This window comes from Tigriopus californicus, chromosome 12, assembly GCF_007210705.1.
Source record: "Tigriopus californicus strain San Diego chromosome 12, Tcal_SD_v2.1, whole genome shotgun sequence".
Taxonomy (NCBI): domain Eukaryota; kingdom Metazoa; phylum Arthropoda; class Copepoda; order Harpacticoida; family Harpacticidae; genus Tigriopus; species Tigriopus californicus.
The window spans coordinates 8,329,762-8,356,306 of record NC_081451.1 but is presented as its reverse complement, the minus strand read 5'-3'; the positions used below and the strand labels follow the sequence as shown (position 1 = coordinate 8,356,306).

At 42.1% G+C, this 26,545-nt stretch overlaps 1 protein-coding gene across 2 annotated transcripts; it reads left to right on the top strand.

Annotated features, from left to right (window-relative positions):
* Positions 1 to 1,371: 1,371 nt before the first annotated feature.
* LOC131891433 (unconventional myosin-XV-like) lies at positions 1,372 to 26,545 on the top strand. Of its 2 annotated transcripts, XM_059240993.1 has the most exons (32): positions 1,373 to 1,542; positions 4,728 to 4,851; positions 5,260 to 5,325; positions 5,393 to 5,522; positions 5,902 to 6,065; positions 6,128 to 6,356; positions 6,437 to 6,669; positions 6,857 to 7,179; positions 7,246 to 7,897; positions 8,110 to 8,651; positions 8,724 to 8,877; positions 8,941 to 9,174; positions 9,244 to 9,411; positions 9,476 to 12,482; positions 12,562 to 13,128; positions 13,202 to 13,405; positions 13,529 to 13,858; positions 13,978 to 14,086; positions 14,151 to 14,385; positions 14,459 to 14,776; positions 19,399 to 19,513; positions 19,586 to 19,752; positions 20,046 to 20,325; positions 22,341 to 22,494; positions 23,851 to 24,046; positions 24,437 to 24,658; positions 24,739 to 24,995; positions 25,064 to 25,260; positions 25,323 to 25,513; positions 25,665 to 25,898; positions 26,011 to 26,313; positions 26,378 to 26,545. In XM_059240993.1, the coding sequence occupies exons 2-32, from the start codon at positions 4,750 to 4,752 to the stop codon at positions 26,438 to 26,440; spliced, it is 10,146 nt and encodes a 3,381-aa protein (XP_059096976.1). In that variant the 5' UTR covers positions 1,373 to 1,542; positions 4,728 to 4,749; the 3' UTR covers positions 26,441 to 26,545. The 2 variants fall into 2 exon arrangements, with proteins under 2 accessions (XP_059096977.1, XP_059096976.1); XM_059240994.1 differs by lacking the exon at positions 13,529 to 13,858 and having other exon boundaries at positions 1,372 to 1,542.

The following is a 26,545-nucleotide window of genomic DNA, read 5'->3' as shown; positions in this document are numbered from 1 at the left end:
TGACTTGAACGAGCCAATTTCTCGGACTCCAAGCTTTAAGTCTCTTAAACGGATGTCTAGATTCGGTTCGAAACAGCAGAAAATAGGGGCTCTTATTTTATCACTATTTTATCAGTCTTGACCATTTTATTCTTTTATCAATCGATTTCTGTATATGATATTTATACATACAGTTTTATACATTTTACAATCTGACATGACCAAGAGTCGCAATAAAGTTATTTAATATTCAAGAACCAACGTTATGAAACAAGATGTGGTGTAAATGAATAAGCATCAGAGCTCTTCAGTTATTAATCTTAATGTCTCTTTTTGTGATTTAAATGTGTCAGATATCAATCTCGTTATCGTTTTTGTCTGTTACATACTAGACTGGCACTGCAAAAATAAAACATCATATATATTTTTTAAATTAGTTAATTGATTTTAGAAACCATGTTCGGAAATAGTTCTAGTTCGTGCAAAAAATGACAATCATGGATTCCTTTTCCGTTTTTTCCCGATTGATACTCCGTTCGGTGTTGCCTGGAAAAGTGAGAGCTTCACCGCAATGCTTGATTTGAAGAAGAAATGACGGGGTCAGCGGAGTTTAGAGATAAAACCTTTTCAAATTTCTGAGCAAACCCATTTGAAGGCCTAGGAGATCGTTAGCTGAAGCACATTATCAACTGTTTGACGGTACTCCTTCTATAAACAAATACCATTGACCCATTTAGTCACGAAATATGGGTGAAATTTAGGGACCGCCACATTCAGACTTCTCTGCCAAATGCGTTTGAAGAGCTTAAAAATAGGCCTAGTTCTGGAGTTCTTCTCTGCTTGTTCAGGAAACACTAAAACAGGGCAAAAGGGCCCCTCCTCGGATGAATTCTAGAAATCCAGGAGCAAGAAACTATGCATTCTTCCGCAGGCCCCTATTGGCCTCTTGGGGCGTCCATCTCTGAAACCACGTCTTCCAGGGCTCATTAGGCTTCGTCTTGGAGGCCCGTCTCACGACCAACCAACCATTCACGCACCTGGTTTGCAAGGTGGAAGCACCTGGGTGAGACTGAGTGCGCTACAAATTTCCACTCTTGCCGGTAGCACACACATTTCCTCTAGATCTAGGTATCTACGTAGCTGGCACTACAGTCCACCAAGAATCCACCTGAGCCCCTTCCTTCCTCCTTCCCTGGCACCTCTTCTGGGTTGGTTGCGCTGCCAAAAACCATGTACCTGTTGGATGTGTACACCTCAAGCAGATTTGAGTCCAGGGTTCCTAGTACGAACGTCTTCCACCAAGATTTACCCGCCATCAGGAGACGGCAGAGGGGCGCCCGGTTGATCCCCACGGCAGCCCTGGTTTCTTGCCTACCTAAAAATCTTTCCGTACACTCCACTGACAAGCAAGGGTGAAGAGTGAAGACACCACCAGTGTTCGTTGTTCAGGCTACCTCTAGCCTCGTTCATGGGCAAGTTGAACTTTGTTTAAAGCGATTGGCATAAGTGTTCAGTGCTTGGAAAAGTGATATATCAGTGTATAACTCTCCTAACAATGACCAGGTAAGCCGGATTGGGTGCCATGGTTCCCAAAAAAGGGCTTATTTTCTGTATTAGTGGGACACAAAGCCAGGGAACAGTCATGCAAGTACGGACTAGGTGTGTCCCCGGGAGTGAGGGAGGGCTCAGGTCAGAAATCAGAAATACCAAAGATCAGACTCCACGTCAGAGTGGCAGCACTCCCTCCCCCTTCTCCTTTTCCTTCCAAAGAGATGCGATTTCATTGGTTTGACCATGAATGGTTGAATGTCTCATGAGTGGTCAACTGTTCATAGTACAATGGGAAACTTAAAAATGTCTGGTCCCAGGATGACCAGATATCCTTGAGGAATGCGAGGATTCCTCCCAATGAAGCAATATGACCTTACAATGTTATCAATTTGGGCAGCATTTGGACGGATTCCCGGGGAGTAAAAAGCCTGCTAAAACCGTTGGATGATGTGTGGTTAACTGTTGCATTGGCGTAAATGTCATAAAGCGAAATGCTGTGTAAATCAGCTTTTGGTTCGCAACTGAAAATGTGTCTCAAAATGGATAGATCGATATTTCATCACGAGTGGGTTTCTGGTTGCTTGGTGCTAATATCGGTTTTTTTTATTGCCTGATATGCATTTTTTTGGACAAAATTTCATGAAGAATTAATTCTTTTTAAAATGGCAATCACGACTTCCGATCGATCCTATCTCCTCAAAAAGGATTTCTGATTCCAATCAAGGACTTAAAAAAATTAGTAGATGGACTGTCTTTCCAAATCCTTTCCAACCAAAAGATGCTTTTAAGCATTTGCGGCATTAAGGTCACTGCTATGTCATTTCTTGGCAAACTTTACTTGTGAGAATTTGCTTGGACTTGTTAAAAGTGTGTTCACAAAATTTAGCGATGGACATTTAGAGAATGTGAAATTAACAACCAATTGACTTGTTTTAAAAATTCAATTTACGTTCCATTGGTTTGTTCTTTTTTGTAATCACTTGCTTACCAATAGATTTCAGAACCACCATAATATAACTTAAAAGCTTGTGTTTAACTGACTTTGCCATTGCATATGGGTATGACTCTCCAAAAAGGGTAAAATGTGTGGCTTTCTCAGGAAAGTGCCTACTTCTTTTCTTTGTTAAGCACGTCGTTTGTTAAGAAAAGTATTTTACCTATTAATTACATCCTTTTTTGCCTATATCTTAGAATAGTTTGAAGATTTCTTTTTTCAAAATCGAACATATTTTTGTGTCCTTAAATTTTCATATTTTTTAAGGCATGTCCAAACTCAAAACATGCCTGAAGATTTTGGAATAGAGCTGAATAGCAAATGTGTCGTTTCCATTTGCTTGCTAAAGCTGTCAAATGGTTACAAGTGTTGTCAACTTCCGTTACAAATTGCTTAACTTGATCCAAGGATTGGGTTAGTAAAAACATGCTCCACGTGAAACGCAGATACACCACTTTATAGTATCAGTAAGCATCAGAATTGAATTGTACGTTGTACATACAATACATTGATCAATGGAAAATTCCGGGAATTTTCGCATGACAGGAAATGTCTTCCTCGTTCATCCACGATTTAGTTTCTCGCAATGTCATTTGTCGTCCCACACAAAAGGACTGTTGACCTTCGTCGAAAAAAAAAGATCCACCATAATGTGCAGAACACGATTTTTTGCTGCAATTTCATGCCTGAAGCAACAATGCCAACTTGTGCGTGATCATCGAGAAAGAATGGGCTGAGGATAACCTTGCAGAATTGAGCGTGATTTATAGTTCCAGACTCCAGGAAACCCTATCATCATCTGTACGCGAATATGTCAGAAAATAGCCGAAAGAAGAGGCCCTTTCCTATTTTTGTAATCGTTATTGATCTGCAAAAGTACCAATTTGAGGAGGATGGCATAACCATTTGTGAATGAGTAGCCATAAAAAGAAAAAAAACAACTTAATTTTGGGGCAAGGCTTATACAAGGCTGAACATTCGTTATTCGTAATCTCGAAGATTAGAGATACTAAAAATTGTCCATGCATAGTCCTGTCCTATTTCATTGTTTTTAACAACGGTTTGTCAGTCCGAGAAATAAATATAGAAATACAAATTTTTGAATCTACTTTTTCACTTCATTTATAAATACACTTTGACTTAAAATCATTCTCAATGTCATAAAATCTGCTTTCGTTTAAGAGCTTCAACTCCCATCCCAATTCCAAATAAAAACATCAGAAAATGTAGTGCTTTGGCATAAATACCGCTTCGATGCACATTTATTTGCAGTCTGCTTTAGTTTTGATTAATTAAAGCCGGTATGATAATTGATTAAAGGACAATTCAGTGACCCTTAACATGTTTTCTATTTGAATAGATATTGCAATTAGAAAACTGAAGTTTGCTCCAAGTTTAAATCATGCCCTAGGCGTAGTCTTTAACTTTGACCTCCAATTTGCCATGGTAACCTAAAAGTCATCCATTGGAAGAAAACATCAGGCAGATCTTAAAAAAGATTCACACCTGTTGCAAAATTTTCAATTGATTCCCTTTGTCATTGTGATAAATGTTCGATGCAAATGCTGAAATATGCTCATTTAAGGCTGAAGATATCATAATCATTGAAAAATATGACAGATCCTTTTGTCTTGTATTTCCTAAAGCCTAATGAAAATTCATTTATTGAACTTAGGAAACGAAGGAAAAGCAAGACCTTAAACGATGTCATTAAAGGAGCAATAAAAGCGCACCTACGTAGTCCGTTTACCAGAGGGTCCTGGTTCAAACCCCGTCGGTGCAATGAAAGTTGTAGGAGAAAGTCTGATGCCTTCAAAGAAATTGCTTCACTCTACTTCCTTTCGTGTTCTTTTGTAATTTAAACTGGTCACAACCATTCAACAAAGATGTTGAGGAACCAATCTAGTGATCGCAATGCTACCTTCCATTGATGATATCTCAAACGATTGCTCAAGGGGGGAACCGATTTCAACGCTTTTTTAGGGATATCCTCAATGAATCAATGCTAATCACATAAAAGTTTGTAACATGAAAGTTCAAACCAATTTGCAATTTTGATCAATTAGTATCCTTTTGATCCATCAAGTCAATTTGCAGGTACAGATCATCGTTAAAATGTACCTCCTAAATATCATCCACTTGTATAGAAAAGATGGCGTACTGCAAGGACAATTAACACCCCCATTCTCCTTTCTATTTCCAGCCTCTAATACAATCGATACATCATGTATCAACGCGACTTTCGGCCAGGAGATCTAGTCTGGTTTGACCCCGGCGTGGGTTATGTCTTGCCTGGCGAGGTCATGGAGTACCACAAGGCGGCTCAGGTATGTCCCTGCCAAAGGGTTCTCAATTTTGGTAGCATTTAAAATCCGTTGAATGCTATTTGTTTGGTTGGTTGGGAAGTAAGTGATGCTTGGAGGGTATGAATTAATCATCCCAGTGGCATTTGCTCCGGTTCTGAGCTCTGCGTGGTTCTCACCATAAAGGATAAGAGAATCTCATGGAAGCAGAATTGAGAACACAGTTAGTGTTTCTTCGGTGGCGTCTTGGCCAACATACTGATAATGTCCGCAACACTTGAAAACAAATTAAGTTGTTAAAAGCCGGATTAGTGAGTGTTGAATGATTACACGAATTGAACAAAGCCGTGATAGAGTTACTCACGAACTTCTAGACCTTTTATACATCTCTAAAAGTCCGTGATGTACTAGATGTGCTGACTCTTCTTTTAGGTTATTACTGTGCAAGCTGTCATCAACAACGTGTCCAAGACGTTCACCCTCAATAACTTAAGCTCGGTAAGACTTGGTTTGGTCGGAAAAGTGGATATTTGTGATTTGATTTTTTTTCTTCAAATTTTACTAGGTGAAAAGTCGTCAAGATTTGGGCCAAAACGGCGTGGACGACATGATCGTTTTGAGTGATTTAAACGAAGCCTCGATTTTGTGGAACTTGCGACTTCGTTATGACAACAATAACATCTATACCTACATCGGTATGTTTCAAATATAGTATTCTTGTTGTGCGAATTTTAGAAGGAACTTAAAATTTGTTTTATTAACTGAAAGAAATTTTGAACTATGAACTGATTTCTTTTAGTAATTGCAGTAAAGCACTTCAAATTTTGACTTCTCATAAATAATTACATTTACCCATGTATTATTTGTATTGCTGTAAACACTGGAACATTAACTCTATTGATAAATTAAGCATGGCAATTAAAATCTTAGTTTAAAAAGTTTAGAAGTTTTGTCTCCTCTGTTTTTTAAGAAATAAATGATAGAAAGTCGGTCGCAAAATTTATCACAACCTTTCTTGTCCCGTGAAACCTTAGTCCTTGAAGTATTTTTTGACGATTCGTTTACACATTGCAGGAAGCATTTTGGTCGCTGTCAACCCTTATCGAATGTTCGATACCTATGGATTGGATGTGGTGTCCAAATACGAAGGCAAGATCATTGGCACGCTCCCTCCGCATTTATTCGCAGTGGGAGCCTCCGCCTATCACCGACTTCTGGCCAAAAATGGAGAGAACCAGGTAAATCCTTGATAATCAACATCATCAAAGGCAAGCACTTCAATGAAGACCTCTTGGAATAGGTGGTGATTATCACGGGCGAATCTGGAGCGGGTAAGACAGAGAGCACCAAGTTGCTGATGCAGTATTTGGTGGCGGTCAACAAGAGTGCCTCCAATTTGATAACCGAGCAGATCTTGGAGGCCTCGCCACTCTTGGAGAGCTTCGGAAATGCCAAGTCATTGCGCAATGACAACTCGAGCCGATTTGGCAAATACGTGGAGATCCTTTTCAAGGATGGAATCATCTCAGGTAAGGCCTCTAATTAGGAAAGAAGGAAGTGGGCTTGTCATGTAGCAGCACTAACAACAACAACGACTACTTCGTTTTAGGCGCTAAAATCCATGAGTATCTCTTGGAGAAGTCTCGAATCGTGAGTCATGCGCCTGAGGAGAGGAACTATCACATCTTTTATGAGATGTTGGCAGGTCTGTCTCCCGAGCAACAACAAGGGTTGGGATTGATGACGGCGGAGAAGTATTTCTATCTGAATCAAGGCGGACCCTGTGCTATTGATGGCAAAAACGATAAGGAGGATTTTGAGTCACTTCAATCTGCAATGCAGGTAAACCCATTTGTAACCAGTAGCAACAGTTTCTTAGAGTCAGAAATGCGGAGAGGTTGCGTGAGACAAGATTATATTCTTCCTTTTAAAAGAATAACCTTTAAATTGCTAGATATTTGTTTAGCCTTAAGCTTAAGATTCACGACAAAACTAAGACCAAGCAACATGAGGTTTTTTCTCCTAAAAGGTGCTGGGTTTCAATCAAGAGGAAAGGGATACCATCTTCAAGATCCTGGCTTCCATCCTCCACTTGGGCAATGTCTACTTTCATCGCAAACAGTTGAGACATGGACAAGAGGGCGTGGAAATTGGATCTGACGTGGAGATCAAGTGGACCGCACACTTACTCCAGCTTAACATCCATGGGATCTCCAAGGCTCTGATCACCAAATATGTTGATGTCCGCTCCGACGAAGTGTCCGCTCCTCTGAATATTGACCAAGCTCTGGACGCTCGAGACGCCATTGCCAAAGCGTTGTATAGCTCATTATTCACATGGCTCATCACCAGGTTGGTTCCCGAAAGCCCTTTTTCTCACAATTGCAAGTTAAACACTAATCAATGATATTTATCCAGGGTGAATAAGGTCTGCTCGAACAAGTCTCATCGTCGGCAGGTGAAAAATATTATCTCGATCCTGGACATGTTTGGGTTTGAAGACATCAACGAAAACTCCTTTGAGCAACTGTGCATCAACTTTGCCAATGAGTCGCTCCAATACCACTTCAATAAGTTCATCTTCAAGTTGGAACAAGCGGAGTATGCCAAGGAAAAAATTGAATGGTCGCCCATCCATTACAATGATAATCACGGAATCATTCAAATGCTCTCGAAGAAACCTGTGGGGATTTTTCACCTCCTAGATGACGAGTCCAACTTCCCAAAGGCCACGGATGTGTCCTTTTTGGAGAAATGCCATTACAACCACGCCCTGAACGAGCTCTATTCCAGACCTAGGATGTCGTCCATGGAATTTGGCATCAAACACTACGCTGGTCAAATTTGGTATAATGTGGAAGGGTTCCTGGATAAGAATCGAGACACCTTGCGCTACGATGTTATGGGGTTGCTTATTAGCAGCCGTGACAAAATGATCAGCAAAATGTTCCTGGACTTGCGGAACTTCCAAGAAGCCTCTAGAACCATGAACAAACCTCAGGGGCACTTTGTTACCATGAAACCTCGTACTCCCACGGTAGCAGCTAGATTCCACGACTCGCTGAACAATGTAAGTATGAATCAATACTAGCTATCTCAACGCTTGTTAAAATTTCTGTCTCACATGCCATGTTATATCCGACATATTTTACCCAATCTTTTTCAACTGCCAAATTTAATATCTTGTTTGTCCATTAAATGTGTTTTACTTGAAACCTAAAAAAAATGCCCTTTCTTATTGCTTTTCACAAATAAACCTAATTGTTTATATCTCATTTACAGCTGCTCCAAACCATGGCCAATTGCAACCCGTTCTACATTCGATGCCTCAAACCTAATGGCGAGATGACCCCAATGAAGTTCGACATGCCCGTAGTTTTGGAGCAATTGCGTTACACGGGAATGCTCGAGACTATTCGCATCCGCAAATCGGGATATCCCGTTCGTATGAAGTACTCCGCGTTTGCCCAACGATATCGTTGCCTGCTCAAGGGAATGATTCCCCGAGGAGCTCCGACCAAGGAGATCACCAGAGTGATCTTGGATAGAGAGCCCTCTCGTCATCGCGATCTTTATGCCTTGGGATCGCATAAAATCTTCTTACGAGAGGCTTTGGAGAAGAAGCTGGAGAGTGAACGCCAAGACATCATGGCTGTGGAGGTAATCAAGATCCAGCGCATGGTCCGAGGTTACTTGGCTAGAAAGGAATTCAAGACGAAGAAGGCCAATGCCACCAAGATCCAGTCCGTCTACCGAGGATACCAAGTCCGCAAGGAGTACGACAAGGTCCGGAAGGGTGTGGTGGCCTTGCAAGCCCAATACAGGTTAGACTCTCCCCCAACTTCGCTTACTTACGATATATCCATGCTAAGATCAAATCACATATCTTTTTGCAGAATGCGTCGTCAACAATCCTTGTATGGCGAAATGAAGCAAGAATTGAAGAGAAGGGCCGAACTGGAGACTATTGCTCGTGAAGAGCGGAAGAAAATGCGGGCCATATCGGAGGACCGATTGTCCCATCCGGGACGTATCTCGGAACGAAGCCAAGTGAGTGAATTGCTCTTTACTAAACTTGAATTGTCGTCAGCAATGCCTAATTTCATTTTCTAGTCACGTTCTAAAACGGCATCCCCAAGAAATGCTCCAATGCAAGCTGGAAGCCGTGCCGTGGCTAGTGTCAACCAATTAGAGGTTCCCTCCGAGTTAGAGCACATCCTTGGAAAGTTGGATCATTGGCAGCCCGTCAACACCGAAAAGAACCTGGCCAAGGTCTCTGGAGAAGTGGCGAAGAAGAAAGAGAAATTCAAGCTTCCTCATGATATTGACTACTACGTCTTTTCAAAGGTATGGAGGAATTCATGGACGACTGAAAGCCTTAGATCATGATGCTAATATAATGTATGTGTTTTGCAGGTTGCCAATGTTTACTTCAAGTCCCATTTGTGGCAAATGAAGAGGGATCCGATTAAGACTCCGTTCCTTTCGAAGAGCAAGGACTCGGATTACAACGAATCTCTGAGCATCTTCAAATTGATCCTGAGGTTTATGAATGACGACAAACTGGGTGGGCTGAAGGAAAAGGTAATATCTAGTTTAAAGAGACATAACCATCCGTACAATTAGAAAAACTTTTGTTCTGTAATAGGTTTTGGCGGACTATATTGTCAATAAGGGCATTCAAAACGAAAAGCTCCGTGACGAGATCTATTGCCAATTGGTTAATCAGACCTGGAAGAATGACAACGAGGAGAACTGCGAGAGAGGTTGGTTCCTGATGAGCCAATGCATGTCTGCATTCAAGCCCTCCAAGATGCTCTACAAGTATTTGATCAAGTACTCCTCAGACCATGGCTACAACGGATACAAGAACGTCTGCCAAAGGAAGTTGCTCAAATCCGGGAAAATTGAAACTTCTCACGCCAGCCGGCAATTCCCACCCACTATGCTTGAGTACCGAGCAAATAAGAAGCGAGTGAACCTAGCTTTGGATGCTCAATGTGCCGATCGATACTCCAAACAGACGGCCGTGGATTCATTCACCACAGCCGAGGAGTTTGCGGGTACACTGCTCAAGAATCGAGGCATCCCTGAGCTTCAAGGGTGGACAGTGTCATTGGAGGAGGAAGATATGGCCATGGAGGTCAACGGAGGGGACTTTGTTCTGGACGTGATTGGCCAAATCGAGGTGGCTCCATCTTTCCCGGTCCAACCAGGATCATTCATTGTCACCACGGACCGCTCTAAAGGACAATTGCCGTTGCTGATAAACACCGGCCCACACAACTATCCATCCAAATTTAGATATGGAAGTGTCAGCCCCACGGAGAGAATTGCGGCGGCCATAACCAGGACCCAAAGAGCCCGGTCACAGGATCGTTTGTTGGCTGAGTATGGCAATGAAGAATTCGGTTTGAGCAAGTCAGCCTTGAATGAGAGATACTTTGGGGAGAAAACTGCCACCAAGAGCAGATCCCTGGACAATCTCTTGGGCAGTGAAACTGCCCCCGATTCATTTGGATTGAGTCAAAGCCGATTAAACAAGCGTTATCGCAACCTTCCTGATGTCCGGGACGGACAAGGAAGCAATCAATTTATCAGTCCCGAGGACTTGGAAATGGAGAGCATCAGCCAGCGCGGCGGTGCCAGGGACAAATGGGACGACATTGGCCTGAGCAAGACACCTATCAATGAAAGATACTTCAGTCAGCCTGATCTGGACAAAGTGAACGCCCAGCCAAGTGAGGCTGATGGAAGACGATATTCTGAAAATGCTGCCCAGCGAGCCAGATCTCAGTCCAATATCACCAAACTTGATGGTATAGAGATTCCCAACTTTGAGTATGCCGCCAACCCTGAGGAGCTCAGAGGAACTAGCACTAGCCAAGGTCCCTCGGGAATAGGTGGAACTAGTGCTGGTGGAGCTCAAGTCGGTGGACGAAAGCTACATGGCCACCCAAGATATGTCAAAGGGCAAGGTCGACGAGGGCGCTACGACAAATCTTCGGCCATGTCCGACACATCTGAAGCTCCCTCCATTGCAAGTCACGTACGAGGGGTCCGTGTTCCCAGCCAGGCCTCGGATGTAGACCAATTCTTGGATGACTTATTCATGCCCGTCTTGGATGGAACCAATGATGATGGGCTGTCGGATGCCAGATCCCTGGCCGCCTCCATGAGAGGAGGAGGAATGAAGAAGGAGGACAATGACTTGGAGATTCAAACGTTTTCTCGACAGAACTCTTTGAAGAGAAGATCAATCCTCAAGCAAGGATTGGAAGACTTGGATTGGAAGGATTTGGAGATCCTTGGCCTAGCTGAAGACATTGCCCAGGCGTTGAGGGGTGGGAAAGACGGCACCCAAGATTCCAATAAAGACCAGGAATACGTTCCCACCAACTCGCCAATGGGATTCCAACCGATTCCGGGCGTTGTCTCTCCGACTCCAAATATGAGTGGTATGATGTCACCACCTCCAATGCTTATGCCCACTCCAGTTCATTCTCTCATGAACAACGCCCAGAGTTTGACCTCTCCCTTGTTCATGCAAGGTCCTCAAATGGGAACTGGTTACCCCGGATCTACGACCCCGGACCCCAATGCCCAGCCTGCAATGGCGTTCACTTACGTGCCAGTCCCTGTATATAATATGGGTGGTATGAGCTTACCTGGTTTCCAAGGTATGATGCCACCCGGCACCTTCCCTCCATCAGGAATCATCTCACCGGAACCGATGTCACCAGTGCCACCAAAAGTGGATTCCCATCAAGCACAAGGTGGCCAAGATGACCGACAGAGAAATACTGGCAGTGCCACTCCTGGCGACCAATCAGCTCAACAAATGGCTTATCAACAGGCGTTCCTTCAGAATGCAGTGGCACAAAATATGCAGATCCAACAACAGCTCTTAATGCAAAATCAAGCGCTGACCCAGCTGCTCCAACAATCCGCTCCTGGGAGCAACATGACCTATAGCAGTCCCATGCAATCAATGACGATGCAACATAATCAAACTAAGATGACCACAAGTCAAAGCTCGCATGGCTTTGGAGTCCAACCACGGCAATCGTCTTTGGAGAGAGAGACCTTCAAGCCAGGCAAGTTAAGTGAAGCCCAACTAAGAACTCAATTTGAAGAGTATCATAAGCACCATGGTGATAGACTACGGCTCTCTGAACACCAAGTCCAAGAGTATTACCAAATGTTTTGCCGACAAGCCAATATCTCCGAAAAGAGTGACGCCCAAGTTCAAGAGGCTTTCCAGGATTACCTGAAGGATCTTCATTTGGCCCAAGTTCATCAAAGTGAGTCGGAACAGTACTCTCCTTACGACAAGTTAACGGAACAGGAACTGCAGAATCAATATAAGGAATACTTGAAACAAAATCAGGGTGACCAAAACCATGATCAGCTCACTGAAACTGAATTTAGAAAGCAGTTCCAGGCCCAACTTAGTGAACAGTTCCCGCAGCATACCTTTTTTGGGATGAGCAGTGACACTCAACAACACAGGCGCATCTCTGCTGACCAGCTAGAAGGACCGGGTCAACGAGGACACCATGAAATGGACCTGGAGGCCAGAAATAAGTCCAAAAGTTTCCCAAACACCCCCAAGATATCATCAACGCATGCTCCAGATCCTGGACTCTTGCCACGTAAGGGGCCTCATTTTTCAAGGCTTTGATTCGATAAAATTTTAATAATTGAGTGATTCACTTTTTTGAACCCTTGCAGATGGTCCCATGGACCCTTACTCGCGAGCCAGGACCGTTCGCATCGGAAAATGGAGATGGCCTCCACCCAAAGACCTCATGGGGGAAAATGGCGAAGGATTCTTCGAGTTCAAAATGAGGAAGATGCAAGAGCGCAAGATCTCGCAAGATCGACAAGGTCAAAGAGAGCCAGAGCAAGTTGAACGTAGCTCTACCAAAGGATCTAAGAAGAAGTCCAAGAGTGGTACTGACATGACTTCAGACTCCAGCTCATCAAGTAGTAGCTCGTCCTCCTCTTCGGATTCTTCCTCAAGTTCAGAGAGTTCTAGTGAGGAACTGACTTGGGATGACAGCGCCAAAATTGAGAAGCGTAAGAAACGCATCAAGCGCTCCCAAATCCCTTCGTTTGGATCCGATGTGGAGGATGACCAAGTTATAAGAAGGTCCTCCAAGTCCTCCTCGAAAGCAGAAGGGAAGAAAAAAAAGAACAAGAAGCACAAGGATAAGAAAGAGAAGAAGAGCAAAAAAGAGAAACGTAGGGACGAGGATTTGGATCCCTCTGAAGACAAAGACCACAAGGAAGGTGTTGGTAAGTAGAGAAATTGTCGCCATTTTATTTTAGTGAGCACTAGTCTTATTTGTTACATAATTTGTAACACCAGGGAAACTAAAACTAAGTGACGAGATGAAACTCAAGTTGGAGGCTGTCACAGGTGGAAGCAGAAAGAGCTCCATGAGCTCCAGTCGAGATTCCAAAGAGCGAACTCCCATGGGGACCTTTGGCGATGGTGGTTCTGAAGGCGAGAAAGAAGTGAAAAAAATTGAAGAGAACCGAAAACTGCTGCTCGAGCAAAAACTTGGCGGAGGTAAGTCTCTGAACATTTTACCGATAATGTAAACACAATGTACTTATTGCCTCAGTCTTCCAAATATCTATCCTCACTCCTTTGTCGCCTTTTTGCACTGGTTCACCCTTGAATGATTTACAGGGAAACTAAAAAAATGGGACACAGTAGATGAGGTTCACCGATCCATAAAAGATATCCCAGATGCGCCCAATAGAAAGCATTCACGCCCTGGAGAGATACCCTTACCACCGCCGCCTCCTCCCACTCATCACGCAAACACAAATACCAATAGTGGGGGTGGAGGAGGATTCTTTTCAGGCCTTAAAATGCCTCTGCATTTCCCGAAAAAGAAGAAGAAAGCCGAGAAAGAGAAGAAAGAACAAGCCGAGGAGATCAAACCTTTGGAGAAGGCCCCGTCCTCGGCGTCCAGTCGGTCATCCTCGAGCTCATCAAGTTCTGCCTACTCTCCAGGTAAATACGCACCTTTCTTGCCACTCTTTCCTGCATGCTCTTTTCTCCCAATTCATTGTTCTAAATCAAATCGTCTCCGTCCATGGAGCCCCTTGTAAATATATGCAATGATCTTGTAGAAGGATCTCTGCCTGACCCAAGAGTTCTACCCCCTCCAATCAAACCTCAGGGAGGCTTCCAAATCCGACGACCTTCAGTGGACACTCAGCAAACTGACCGAACGGAGAAGTAAACTGAAATACAAAGATTGGTTGGAGTTCAGCTTTTTAGCAGTACAGTAATTGCTTGTCAGGTACGATATTGAGGAGAGCTCTGAGTTTCTACAACCAATGGATTCTGGCCGTGCGGCTGTGGATGAGGATGATTATCAGACCTTGGAGGACATCAAGACCACGGCTCATCCTCCGTACTCGCAGACCTTCTTTGGATACAATAGGATACCTTGGAACTTAAAGATACGCAAAGAGATGTTCTCTCCCTCAGAATCAATCAGTTCACCATTGGCCATCAACCTCGTGTTCTGCCAGGTCAGTGTTCTCTTTGGGAACAAGTTGTCATTGATTGACTCCAATTTCTTATTGACTGAACACTTGGTCTTAGATCGTGCAAGACGTCTTTTCTCCGCTTTGCATACGACTTACCACTGAGGAACGATCCCGTATGAAGACCTTGCTGGACGAGTACGACATAGATCTCAAAAACGCCCTTGAGCCTCAGCACAAGCTCAGCACGAAGAAGAACATCATTGAGATGGCCAAGGACTTCAGTGTCTACTTTTCGCGTCTTTACCCCGTCTCTAATGACTTGCCAACCGATCAAAATGCTCCCTCGGGAAAAGAGCCTCAATACTTGGCGGTGTCTCATTCAGGTGTGAGGTTGGTCAAACGTCAAAAGAGTCTTCCCACTGACTATTTCGAGGTAAGCCATACTTTTAGGACTTTCAGAAATGTGGACTGAGAACGGAAGCAAAAAATTCTAATCCCCTAATCCGTTCACTTTATGTCGAATAAGTGATTCATACGACCAAAAGATCTGAATGAATAGATGAACTTGGGCAAGTTTGAGCCCAAAACTAGCCTTAGGGAACTCAGGAGAGATTGCCAAAGTTATATCATAAACACTACATAAATTCGAATTTTCGGCCTGCTCTTGCTCAGCTACATACGCTTTTGACAACGTTACTTTGAAACGAACCACTTTACAAGTAAAAGATATGAAAATGGCCTGGTTCTAATTGATGAGATTTACGTTTCTTATCTTACTACTTTAATTCGAAAAGTGGCTGCTCAGAGTTGTTATAATTTGGCTGGAAGCTCATTGCAGTCCCAATTTCTAAAAGTTCGCGTTGCATTCTAAGGCACTTACTGATTAACCTTTGGCTAGGCGAGGATCTACTATTCCATATATGCTTTCATTTAGACTCTGGCGAAAAATGTTCGTACGTCTAGCAGAAATTAGAGGGGGCTGCACTAACCGGTTTTCTTTTCAATGCCTTGGTTCAGCTCTTTTGCACATCCCAACAGTCAAACTTTTGCAATTTGTGCTCGACGTGAAAATAAAATATTTTGTCGGAGTCTATAAAATTAATCATTATTGTTGATGATTTACTGTAGACGCAAAAATAATGAAATGTCACTAAAACCTATCCACTTCGGAATATTTTTTTTTCAATCAAAATGTTCCTTCAGCTCCACTTTTTACATACAGCGTCCGGCACCAATGTCCAATGAATCGAACTTACCTCAAAAAAAAGAACCATGTTAAGCTTGAAGTAGTTCTTTTAGTGCGAGGATCGACTTGACAATGAACTTGTGATTAAGCCTGAACTCACTGAAGCTGAAATCGTCGTTGGAGATTTCCTAATCTTTCGTCATAATTATGGAGGAGCTCAAGCATGTAGAGCATTATTATGCAAATAACGTAGCTGAGGTCAAACCATGTCGGCGGTTCATTTTACATCCCATAGATTGGAGTTCAAGTTTTATCATTGCCACACATTATGTACCGAGGAAAGACGGTATCTAGCAACAGTTTTGGAATGAAAACAATTGAAGAAAGCTAGCCAAGCAGAACCAGGGAGCAATCAACGCAAAGCCCCTGCTCATGTGTGAATAGAATAGATTGGTGCTTTTTAGGACCATTAATTGCACTGATTCCGAGCCTCTGATGGTTCAAGGTTGAGTTCAACGCCGGAGTAACCAACCACCAAAACAAGGTGCTCTAGTGAACACTTCAACGCTTTACATTACAACACGTTTTCTGTACAGTCTCGCAATCGAACCACAACCTATGTTTAAATCGCATTTTTTTTAAAGTCACTCAGATATAACAAATATTATTGAGGATGTTCAGTTGACGTTGCTATTTCAGTGGCATAAGGTACAAGAACCCATTTACTTATCTGAATCAAGTGTTCAGGAAGAACTAACCATGGCATAGCATGGAAATTCTTGGCGTGGTAGGTCGTGATTTGAGCATCTGCTTTCACCTTTGGATTCCGATGGAGACAGGAGACATTTTGGTAAACACTCAGTTTCGTCACCCCCTTATCTCATTAGTTGTGTACTGCCAAATATGCCCAAAAGCGACCTCTGAAAGGCAGCCAGTACAATCAGACAAGAGTGTCAATCTGTCATTGAATATTTGTAATATCCTTTCCGAAGTGGAATGGCGGAAGGAAGTTAAAAGCAATCCAAGATGTAATGAAGTTTTGACCGCAATATTTCCTCACATGAGAAAAAAGGAAGCCCCTACTCAGAGCTGCTAACATCAGAAACTTGAGAATAAACCATTCTATCTATTCATTCATTCATAAGTTCACTCCCTTTGAAGTCAAGATAGCCGTTAGGTTTCACGCTAGAGGTGTCTTTTAAGTTCATGTCATGATTTTTGGAGGAAATTCATTGACATAGAGAAATGGTGTAATGCATCGGTGGTTTGCGACCAATACCAAGTAGTCATTGCTTGCATACTAGTTCTAGTTTCTACGAGTCCGGCTTCGAAGTTGGTGGACGGTACACATATCGCTAGATAGACCGAAAATATGATAAATGACGAGTGTGAGGCCGAGTGATGAGTAGGCCTCTTCAAATGCAGAGCTCAGACTGACTGGCTAAGGGGGGTATCTTTCTCCCTTCTTGCTGCAGCTTATCCCAAAAGTTCTTCCATTTTGGAGAATTTTCAAAATATCGTGAACGTCAAGAATAAGGTTTATTAACAGGGTTGGCTATGCATATTGTAAAACAAATTTAAAAAAACAGACTTTGTAACAGCAGCATGCTATAGTGCCAAATATTTTCTAAACATAAATGGAACTACGAATATAATTAGTAGCCCTAAAAAGGTACCTTTTTGCTCGAAAATATTTTTTTTCAGGTAAAAAATGCGAAAAAAATTGTGAAAATATGAAAAAAGTTGAAAAAGTACGCAGAAAAGGTGGGAAAATGCAGAAAAGGTAACAATGCAAAAAGAGTTGTTACAATGGTGAAAATGTCGATTTTTTTTCAACAAATGAATATGCAGCAAAGAGGCCAAAACGAAGTACTCAATTGCATTACTATGTTATTGATTGAATTTTTTTATCATATTTACAAGATGTTAACATTTTTTCTTTTAATGTTTGACATTAGAACGCGTTTTAAATTGATACACATTTCATGATATACCTTTGATTCCCTTCTGACGCCTTGTGTTTTTACAATGGCTAATGATATTCTAAAATCTGAAAACTAATAATAAAAAAGTCGAAAAAGAGTCGGAAAGACGTCAAAAAAGAGTCGAAATAGTGAAAAACTGGCTAAAAAGGGGGAAAATTGGAGATGTGGCACAAAAAGTTTTTTCGGCTAAAAGGCCAAAATAGTTTCAAAGTTTTTTCAGGTTTCCATTTTTTTTTCGAGGTGCAATCATAAGGTTTTACTTGGGAAGTAAGTTCAGAAAGGTGACTTCAAAAAGAGTAAAATGAGTCATGTTCGACTTTTTTAACTTGCTGTAAATTCAAAGCGTGTACCTGCCCTGGCGAATCTTGTCAATGGAAATTTGTGGATGCTCCTTGAGTTAAAACGTCGTGATTACCATTCCCGCTTCTGTTTTGATTTGGTTGCCCGCGCCACAATGAATTTGATGCCAACGATCGCTCGTCCATTCCATTCTATGGACAGGGATCGGTGGAGGGTTTTGTTCAAGCTTGAATCCCATCCGACACTTGGATTCCATTTTGTTGGTGTTAGTGATAACAGTGACAACACGGTTTTCAGTTTCGTTGGTACTTGCTCGGAAAACGAGCTCCTCGTTTCTCAGGTCTAAAGCACTCGAACACGTTGTGCGCCTCACACTGAATACTCAAGGAATGAGGCGAGATTCTCATGGATAAAGAGCTTTACGTGCCACCCACAAATGACAAAGACCGAACAGCGACATTTCCAAGTTCATTTCGATCCGTCAGTTCCGCATTTCCGAGTTATAGCACCCACCCTGGTATTTCAAAGATCTCTCTGTCGTGGTTTTTTTTTTCATGCTAAAATGACTAAACAAAGGCAACAAAGGCAACAAATTTGCGAATGCGAAACTAGGCTAAACTCGTCTAGACGATGCCCCACAAGATTCCACAATGTCATCTTTCATATAACTCAATCAAGCCCTTGATTTGGTCGAGTTCTATTCAAATTTTTGACAAGGTCTCTTTGAAAGTTGCCAAGATAATTTCGAACCCTTCTCTTACTTAGAAGGTGATTAACATAATGCGCGTAAAATCATGCTAAAGATTGCGTGACATTTTCAAGTCAATCAAGACAATTTTCCCAAACTTGCACTTTCTCCTTGCCAAAAGTCATTACCAAAATGATTAAAGTGGACGTTGGATCTTTGTAAAACTATTTGTCCAACCATAAAAAGAAGCTCTTGACTCCATTTTCGGAACCAGGCCTGCGTCCAAATTTGACTAGTAGAACTCAAGGGCAAATGACTGGAATTGACTTTGTCAAGTGTTGTTGATTCTGCTAATGACGAGTTAGTTATCCATTGGGAGCATGAAAAGTGCGACAATGTCTGATGCGAACCAGGAGCCTTCCTCGTCCTCCTCGTCATCTCGTTTGTACACTTTGGATGAGCTGCGAGCGCTACATCGCTCCACATCCCACTATCTCACCCTCCGGGGATCTGTGCATCCTCCTCATCGAGTGATCCGAGCTAAAAGTGGTGCCTATGAAAGTGTTGATGACTACTTTGACGCTGGGGAGGAGTCCGAACTAGCGAGGGGCGAGGAAGAGGAGGTGGCTGCGACCACCGAGGAAGAATTTGCTCTCGATCAGTTAGCTGTGAAATCATCTGCGAAAAGGAGTTCCATTCAGCCGGATTTTCAATTAGGCCCTTTGAAACCTATCTATGGATTGAATCAGGTGCCTTGTCTCGATCATTCATATTGACCCTTTTTACGTTATTGACTAGGTTGGGCGAGTCAACAATTGATCTTTGATCGAGGTTGCGCTGAAACTTGCGGAGATTTAGTCAAGACCAAACGCAACCTAATCAAGTTTGATTTTCAGGTTTTGGATACGTATAATTACGAAGACATTGGTGAAGTGAGTACCATCAAGAACAATGGGGTTCAACTGGTTATGCACCAGGGTGATCGCGTGGTGATTCACACAGATAAAGCAGGTAGGTAAAACAGCCTTTTAACTCTTATACCATCAACTATACCAAACGGTTCTCTATTCCCTTGTGATGTAGCTCAATTGAAAGACCTTCTCAATCAATACATAATTGAGTCCAATTCCGGTCAATTTGACTATGTGAAGGCCCTAGCGGATTTCACTAGTCGCGATGAGAGCACTCTCAATTTCAAGAAAGGGGAAATCATTGCAGTGGTCCAAAAACACGACGCATACACCGAAAAGGTAAGTCATGGGGATTTCAAGTCGATGATCAACTCTTATGGTATGGACAAAGCATTTTTTGATCCTGGAAATGATGCTGCAATCCAAGAACCTCGAATTTCTCTGCAAAAGAGCCGGGTTGAAATGTCAAGTTCTGGCTATCATCATCCAAGATTAGCAAGATACTATTGTCTTGTTTGAGGGTCGCGCCAGCGATTGCTTCAAGATCTTTTGTTGACGAAATGACTCTCGGCAATTAACACGTCATTGCACTTCTGCCAGATAGAGTAAGAATCTCGGGCCATCTCCTACAGGGTTGGTTATACGGCATAAAAGACGGCCAATACGGACTGTTCCCTTCGGATTTCGTGGAACGCATGTCTCCCCAAGCCATTCGAAGAGAGATGAGGGTGATCGCCAATGTGACCCGAACCTCCAATGCGGATTTGGGTCGTCGTCCCAATTCCGAAGAGGATGAGGACGAGGAAAGCTTTGGCGATGATGAGGAAGAGATCCGCGTCAAGAATGAGACCATTCCATTACACCAAGTGAAGCCCAGGCACGACCAAGTCGAGCTTGATTACAATGGACAAGGTAAGAAAAGTACTCTTGTTTTGAGTAGTCTAGAATAAGTGGTAAAGTTGCACACCTTGAGACACTCTGGGCACGATGGCAATTTACACAGATATTTTACAAGGGCAAGTTCAGAAAAATATGAACTAAAAGTAAGCTTTTCTCATTCGACATTCCCTCTTTGGGAAGGCTTAAGATTCACATCTGAAGCTTTATTTTGAAATTAAGGATGATAAAAAAAAAAGATTGTGTCCTATAATCTAAATTGAGCGCAAAGTTGGCTTTCAACACCCCTCTACGGAGTCGTTTTTATTAGAATTTCTAAGGCATCTCGAGGGAAAAGTTCTGTAGTTAAAAACATGAAATTAAAATTAGAAATTATGTTTCATGTTTGAAATGTATGATGTATGAAATACATGATTCAAATGAGTAAAAAACGTATTTGAAGAGTACATCTTTTCGGCACATTTTTGGTCAAATTCGAGTTCCATTCTCTCTAAAACGTTCATGTTTGGCGCTTGGTGATTTGGTTGAAACCGCAAACTGTTCAGTTCCTTGAATCGATGTTTCGAGGAGCCATAACGAAACCAACAGCCTCAAACATGAAGTGGTAAAAAAACAAAATCTTTAGGTGGACATTTCATTGACCATTGTTAATCCTTCTTAAATTACGGAAACACTCTGATCAGTTCATCTTATAGCAAAGTACTTATATTGCTACAAGGTATGTTTCAATTGTGCTCTCAAGGTTTAAGATGACTAATTTCATGTCAGAAAAGCGACAGGAATTTTTCTTAGCTGCAAAAAAAGTCAATTGACGGCCAAAACGGCCAAAAGTGTAAGAAGATATTCAAAACAAACTTAAAGAAGCATAACTGAGAAACTATTCGATTAATATCAACCTTAAGCTTAGCTTCCGTCTCAACTCTCAATTGAAATTTCATGAGCATGCATTGGGCGCTTACTTCTCTCTCATCCATTGAAAAGTCAGGTGTGGTAAGGCATTTGGTGGTATATCTTGATGAAATCAGAGCCATTCAAATTATAAAAGCCAAGCAATAGGGTCATAGAAAATGTTCAGGAATTTTGAACTAAGGATTAAGGACAAAATGATGAAAAAACTGCAATACCAGTAATGCTGCTAGATCTGTTCGTTTTCAAAGACTTCGTGTTATCCCTTGACAGAAAATTGGCTTCATTGATAAAATGACACAGACTCCTTGCGCTTTCCTGACGCCAGAAAATATCCTCAAAAACATTGAGAGCCTTGTTGAAACATACATAATGGCAATATAAACTGAAATGACTGAAGGAGAAATTTTGCACATAAACTGGCATTATTTATCTATGAAGATTGTAAGAGGGCACTGAACATTTAGTTAGCTAGATGGTGCTTCAGGCATTTAATGAAGAATAACCTCACAATTCTACAATAAAGTAGCCAAATGTATTGTGCCAATTAAATGTAGCCCGGTTATCAATATGTTTTCACTAAGAGGAACGGAAGAGGCAGGTAAATTACTAAATAAACTACTCGTGGCATGCCATGACCTCCATTTCTTTTCCGCACTTTATATGACTTGGGTCACTAATTATACATAAGATTTTGATGTAATTTGCCAACAACAATTCAAACGTACTATAAGTTAATAAAGAGGGATCAGCCTAATCGGTCCGACGTATGTTTGGTAGAGGCTAGCTCACAAAGTGCTCCCTGAAGTGCAGAACGTAATTCATATTGCATGTTGAGTGTGAACCCTATTTATAGCATTTTGCTTCTCAAAATCCATTTTTTTGTCTAAGCTCTTACATTTATGACTCACAATTTATCGGAAAGCTTGTGATAGGTGAAAGAGTCCATCTTAGCTCCTTGGCCGAGATGTGGTTAAGTTAAAGACACTGTTGTCAGGTTCTTCTGAACGACACTTCACTTCCTTGTAGTACACTAATTCTGTCTTACCAAATATATTACCGAATAATGATCTAGAAAAATGTTGCGGTTGTTCGGCGTTTGATATGTACACTCCTATTTCTAGCTGAGGATGGTTGGGATGGCAAGAAACGTATCAAGACCCTAAGATCAAACCCTACCTCGGACCAGGGAATGCATGATGATATTTCAGAGCTCTCTGCTACCGCTGCCAAGATCAGTAATGATGGCAAACACCCTCTATTGGAGTTTGCGATGAGGTATGAAACAATTTACATTTGATTATGGTCCGTTTTTTTTTGACTGACGCTAGGTGACGAATGAAATTCATCAGGACTTACTTATAATCAATGCACAATTGAAAGTCCTGATGAATTTCATTCGTCACCTAGCGTCAGTCAGTGTGAGGGCGCTACTGATCTTGAATTAAGATCATTCTGAAGAGTGACGCCCCCTATGTTTTACTTATATCCATTTTGTTCACTTCCATGCTTCATTGATTGAATCGAGTTGATTCAGCCAAATGACTAAGGAAATACCAAGCCATGCTTCATAGGTTCACCTGACCTTGCTGTTCAATTGAGAAGATTATCTCAATCATTATTAACGGCATTATCATCCACATTTGGAACAACAGTGACCATGTACAGATTGTACACCTACTAAGACTTTGGCCATTTGGCTGTATAGTGTTTACCACCAGAAACACATCAGTTCTCCTGGTCATCCATTATTCTCGTGCAGATCCGATCATTGCAAATAGATTGGATGTATGTAATCTTCATTGGAATAGACATCATAGTAAATTATAGAAAAAAGCAAAGAAAATCAGGATTCTTGCCAAGTCCAAAAATATCATCTCCAAAATGCATAGCATTTTTACAAAGCAATTGATTTTACTAAGCCTATCATTGTCAAACAAGAAGCCATCAAATCATAAAAGTTTTAGTTCTTACCTTATCCTCCCTCAAGCGCCGACTTCTATCTATAAATAATAGGCGATGACGTCACAAGGAGCCGTCCTTATTTACCGAGATAATAGGCAGCGGTAAACTCAAACAAGTCAAGTAAAGTTAAGAGTATGGACCGAACCAAATGATCTAGATACCCCGATTCTCCTGGATGTGAGTTAATGAGTTGAGTGAAAAAGTCATCTCATTTGTCGCCTGGTCGTGGTTCAGAGAAGTGTGAAGTGTGCTTTCCTTCGTTGGTTGCATCAGTGACAACGACCAACTTAGAGCTCTGTGAGAAGATATCACACCTTTGCTATGTTGTACGTTAAGGGTGGATAGCTTGTGGTACCCGCTGTATCATTATCGATCCCTAGGAAGATCCAATTTGCGCGTTCCCTCGCTCATGATTCACTTGGAAAGTGACTCGATAGAATTACGATGGAAACACTTGGTCACTTTACTCTAGTTCCAACACGTCGAGCAGAAACAATCAATCGACCAGTATCCACGTTTTGAGTGAATTTAGTACGATTTAAAGTGTTACCACATATAGAGAGACAGGCATACTTGATCCAACTGACCCGATCGAGCTCAAGGGAGCTTTGACATTGTTCTCCAATGCCGAATAAGAGCCTACCAAAGTGAATGTCCTTTTCTTTCTAGATATTTCCGTGAAAAAGAGAAATTCGAAATGCTTCAATCCAGTGATGGGAATGCCAGCAATAAAGACCAGACCAACACGAAGAAGAACAAGAAAAACAAAAAGAAGAAGAATTCCATGGCTGGAAATGGGCTTGATGGCGGGTGGACCTGGAAAGATCAGGTGGACATGGTCAAATGGGCCGAAAAACCTATCAATGTAAGTAAAGCCATTTCTATCCTATTTCCTAACGCCATTCAATTGGGGTTAAGAAGTATTGAACACCCAAGCTTAACTCCCGGAGGACACATAAATAAGATGATTCCATTGCGCAAAAGTGTGGTCAGGATGACTCTCAACCCACACGTAAACAAATATATTTCTTTCGTTTTTAGCCAAAGATACTAAAGTTTACTAAAACTATATTGCACTTGACTTTTGGCTGAATTTGCTGTAAACTCTTTTTCGGCTTGGTTTCAATAAAATCGAAGCTAGTCAGGAAATTCGTTTATCCTCTGACTTCAAAGGATAAAACTGCATCTACCAGAATAAGCGCGCGAAATTTGATTTCCCTTCTTTTCCTATATCTCCTTATTTGTCGCCTTGCAGAACTCCCTTCTCAGTCTGGAGCCTTCGGATATCAACAAGATGGCTTTGGAGTGCTTTGCCTGCATCATGAGATACATGGGAGACTTACCATTGTTGAAGAACCAACACGAGGTGGATTGTGTGAACACCATTCTAATGTACTGCCACAAGTTTGAGTCCATCCGCGATGAAGTCTATTGCCAGATCATGAAGCAGACCACGAACAACAAGTCTCCAATTAAGGTGAGAATCCAGTTGCTAGATACGAGAGTAACCTAATGAAAACGATAGCTTTACCTGCAACGTTGCAATCTTTCCTGTAGGATTCGTGCCAAAAGGGTTGGCGCCTCTTCTCCATCATTGCGGCCTACTTCAATTGCTCGGACTTGCTGCAACCTTTCTTGTTCAAATACTTGGAAACGGCGGCATACGATAAACGAAGGGCGTACCATGGCACCGCCTTGGTTTGCCTTCACAACTTGAGGAAGACCTTCAAGTATGGCGGTCGAAAGAATGTGCCAAGCATTGAAGAGATCACGGCTATCAGCGCAGGGCGGAGCTCAAAACGACAGATTTACAGGTGAAAATCCTTTTGAAAAGTGAATTATTTAGTGTTCTTTTTTCAAGCAATTATTTTTCTTTCATTAGGCTACCCGGTGGAACGGAGAGGGTAATCAATACTAAGTCTACCACTGTGGTGGAAAACATTATTGAGGAACTATGCAACGTCATTGGAGTTGAGTCAGACAATGAAAAGGAGGAGTTCTCTCTGTACTGTATTGTGGAAGGCGAGACCTTCACTGTTCCGCTGGCCAAGGAACATTACATTCTAGACGTAACCACAGGTAAACGAAAATACTCCCTAAGGGCGGTATCAGGGAGGTACTAAATATAATTGGTATTCTAGAGCTGCAACGAGATGGGGCCGTCTACTACTTGATCTTCTGTCGTTCCGTCTGGTACTACCCACTCCGGTTAGAGAACCAGCTCTACATTGAAGTGGTTTTCAACCAGATTGCACCAGACTATTTGGAAGGCTTGCTTCTTGTTATGCCAGGAGAGCAAATTGAACAAGACTTTGTCTTCGACATCGCAAAGGTAGGATCCCATAACGAGCAAGCAATAAGAAATGCAATCTCTTACGATTGAGAGGTCACTTGTTTGGAAGTGACCACTGCCTCATGATTGGTGTGAAGTCGTAATGCAGCTGATATGGTAGCAAGTTAACACTCAATGATTATCCCTTTAGGTGGCGGCTTTGCTCCATCGCGCAGCTGATATGGACCACAAGCCCACCATCAAGGAGACCAAGTTCCTTTTGCCCAAACCAGCCTTATCTACCCAACACATCAAACCCCCACAATGGGTGAGCATGGTGCAAACCAGTTGGGAGGACATCAAAACACTCAAACCCAGCAATGCTAAGGCACAAGTCCTGGATATCCTTAGTGAATGGCCGCTCTTTGGATCCAGTTTCTTTGCAGTAAGTAGTTGGGAAAACAAGCTTTCGGAAGCCATAAGTTGTGATGACTTAGTTTTGAGCCTTGGAGGTTGCGAGATATTTATAACGACTCTTACATATTTTTTAAACTCAGGTCCGAAGAGAAGCCGATCCCAAAGAGGGTTCGGAGCACATTCTGGCTCTGAATAAGAACGGTGTGAGCTTCCTGGATCTCATTACCCATGAGACCATGCTCCATTATCCCTTTACGGAAGTGATCTCCACTAGGAAAGTGCAGACAGAAGATGGAACTCTCTTCCTGGACATGAAATGTGGTAACCTCATGCAACAGAGAATCACCCGCATCCAAACAGAGCAAGCCAACGAGATTGCCAGGTTGATTCGTCAATACATAACTATTGATCAGAGACTCCGTGGAACCTTACCGGCCACTACTGTAAGTTGGTCTCAATGTAAATGTTAATGTAATTTCAGATGTGTCATTTTTTCCTCCTCCGCAGGGCTCGACAAATAGGAAAACCCCGGAAAGATTAGAAGACAAGCGCCAAACCCCATCTAGATAATCCTGGAATACCTTCCCTCATTACTTGTAAATCATGATTGCATACAATTTCGAATCAAGTTTGTTCTCTGTATCATAAAATAAAATCAGTCCCGTTTTGCCATTA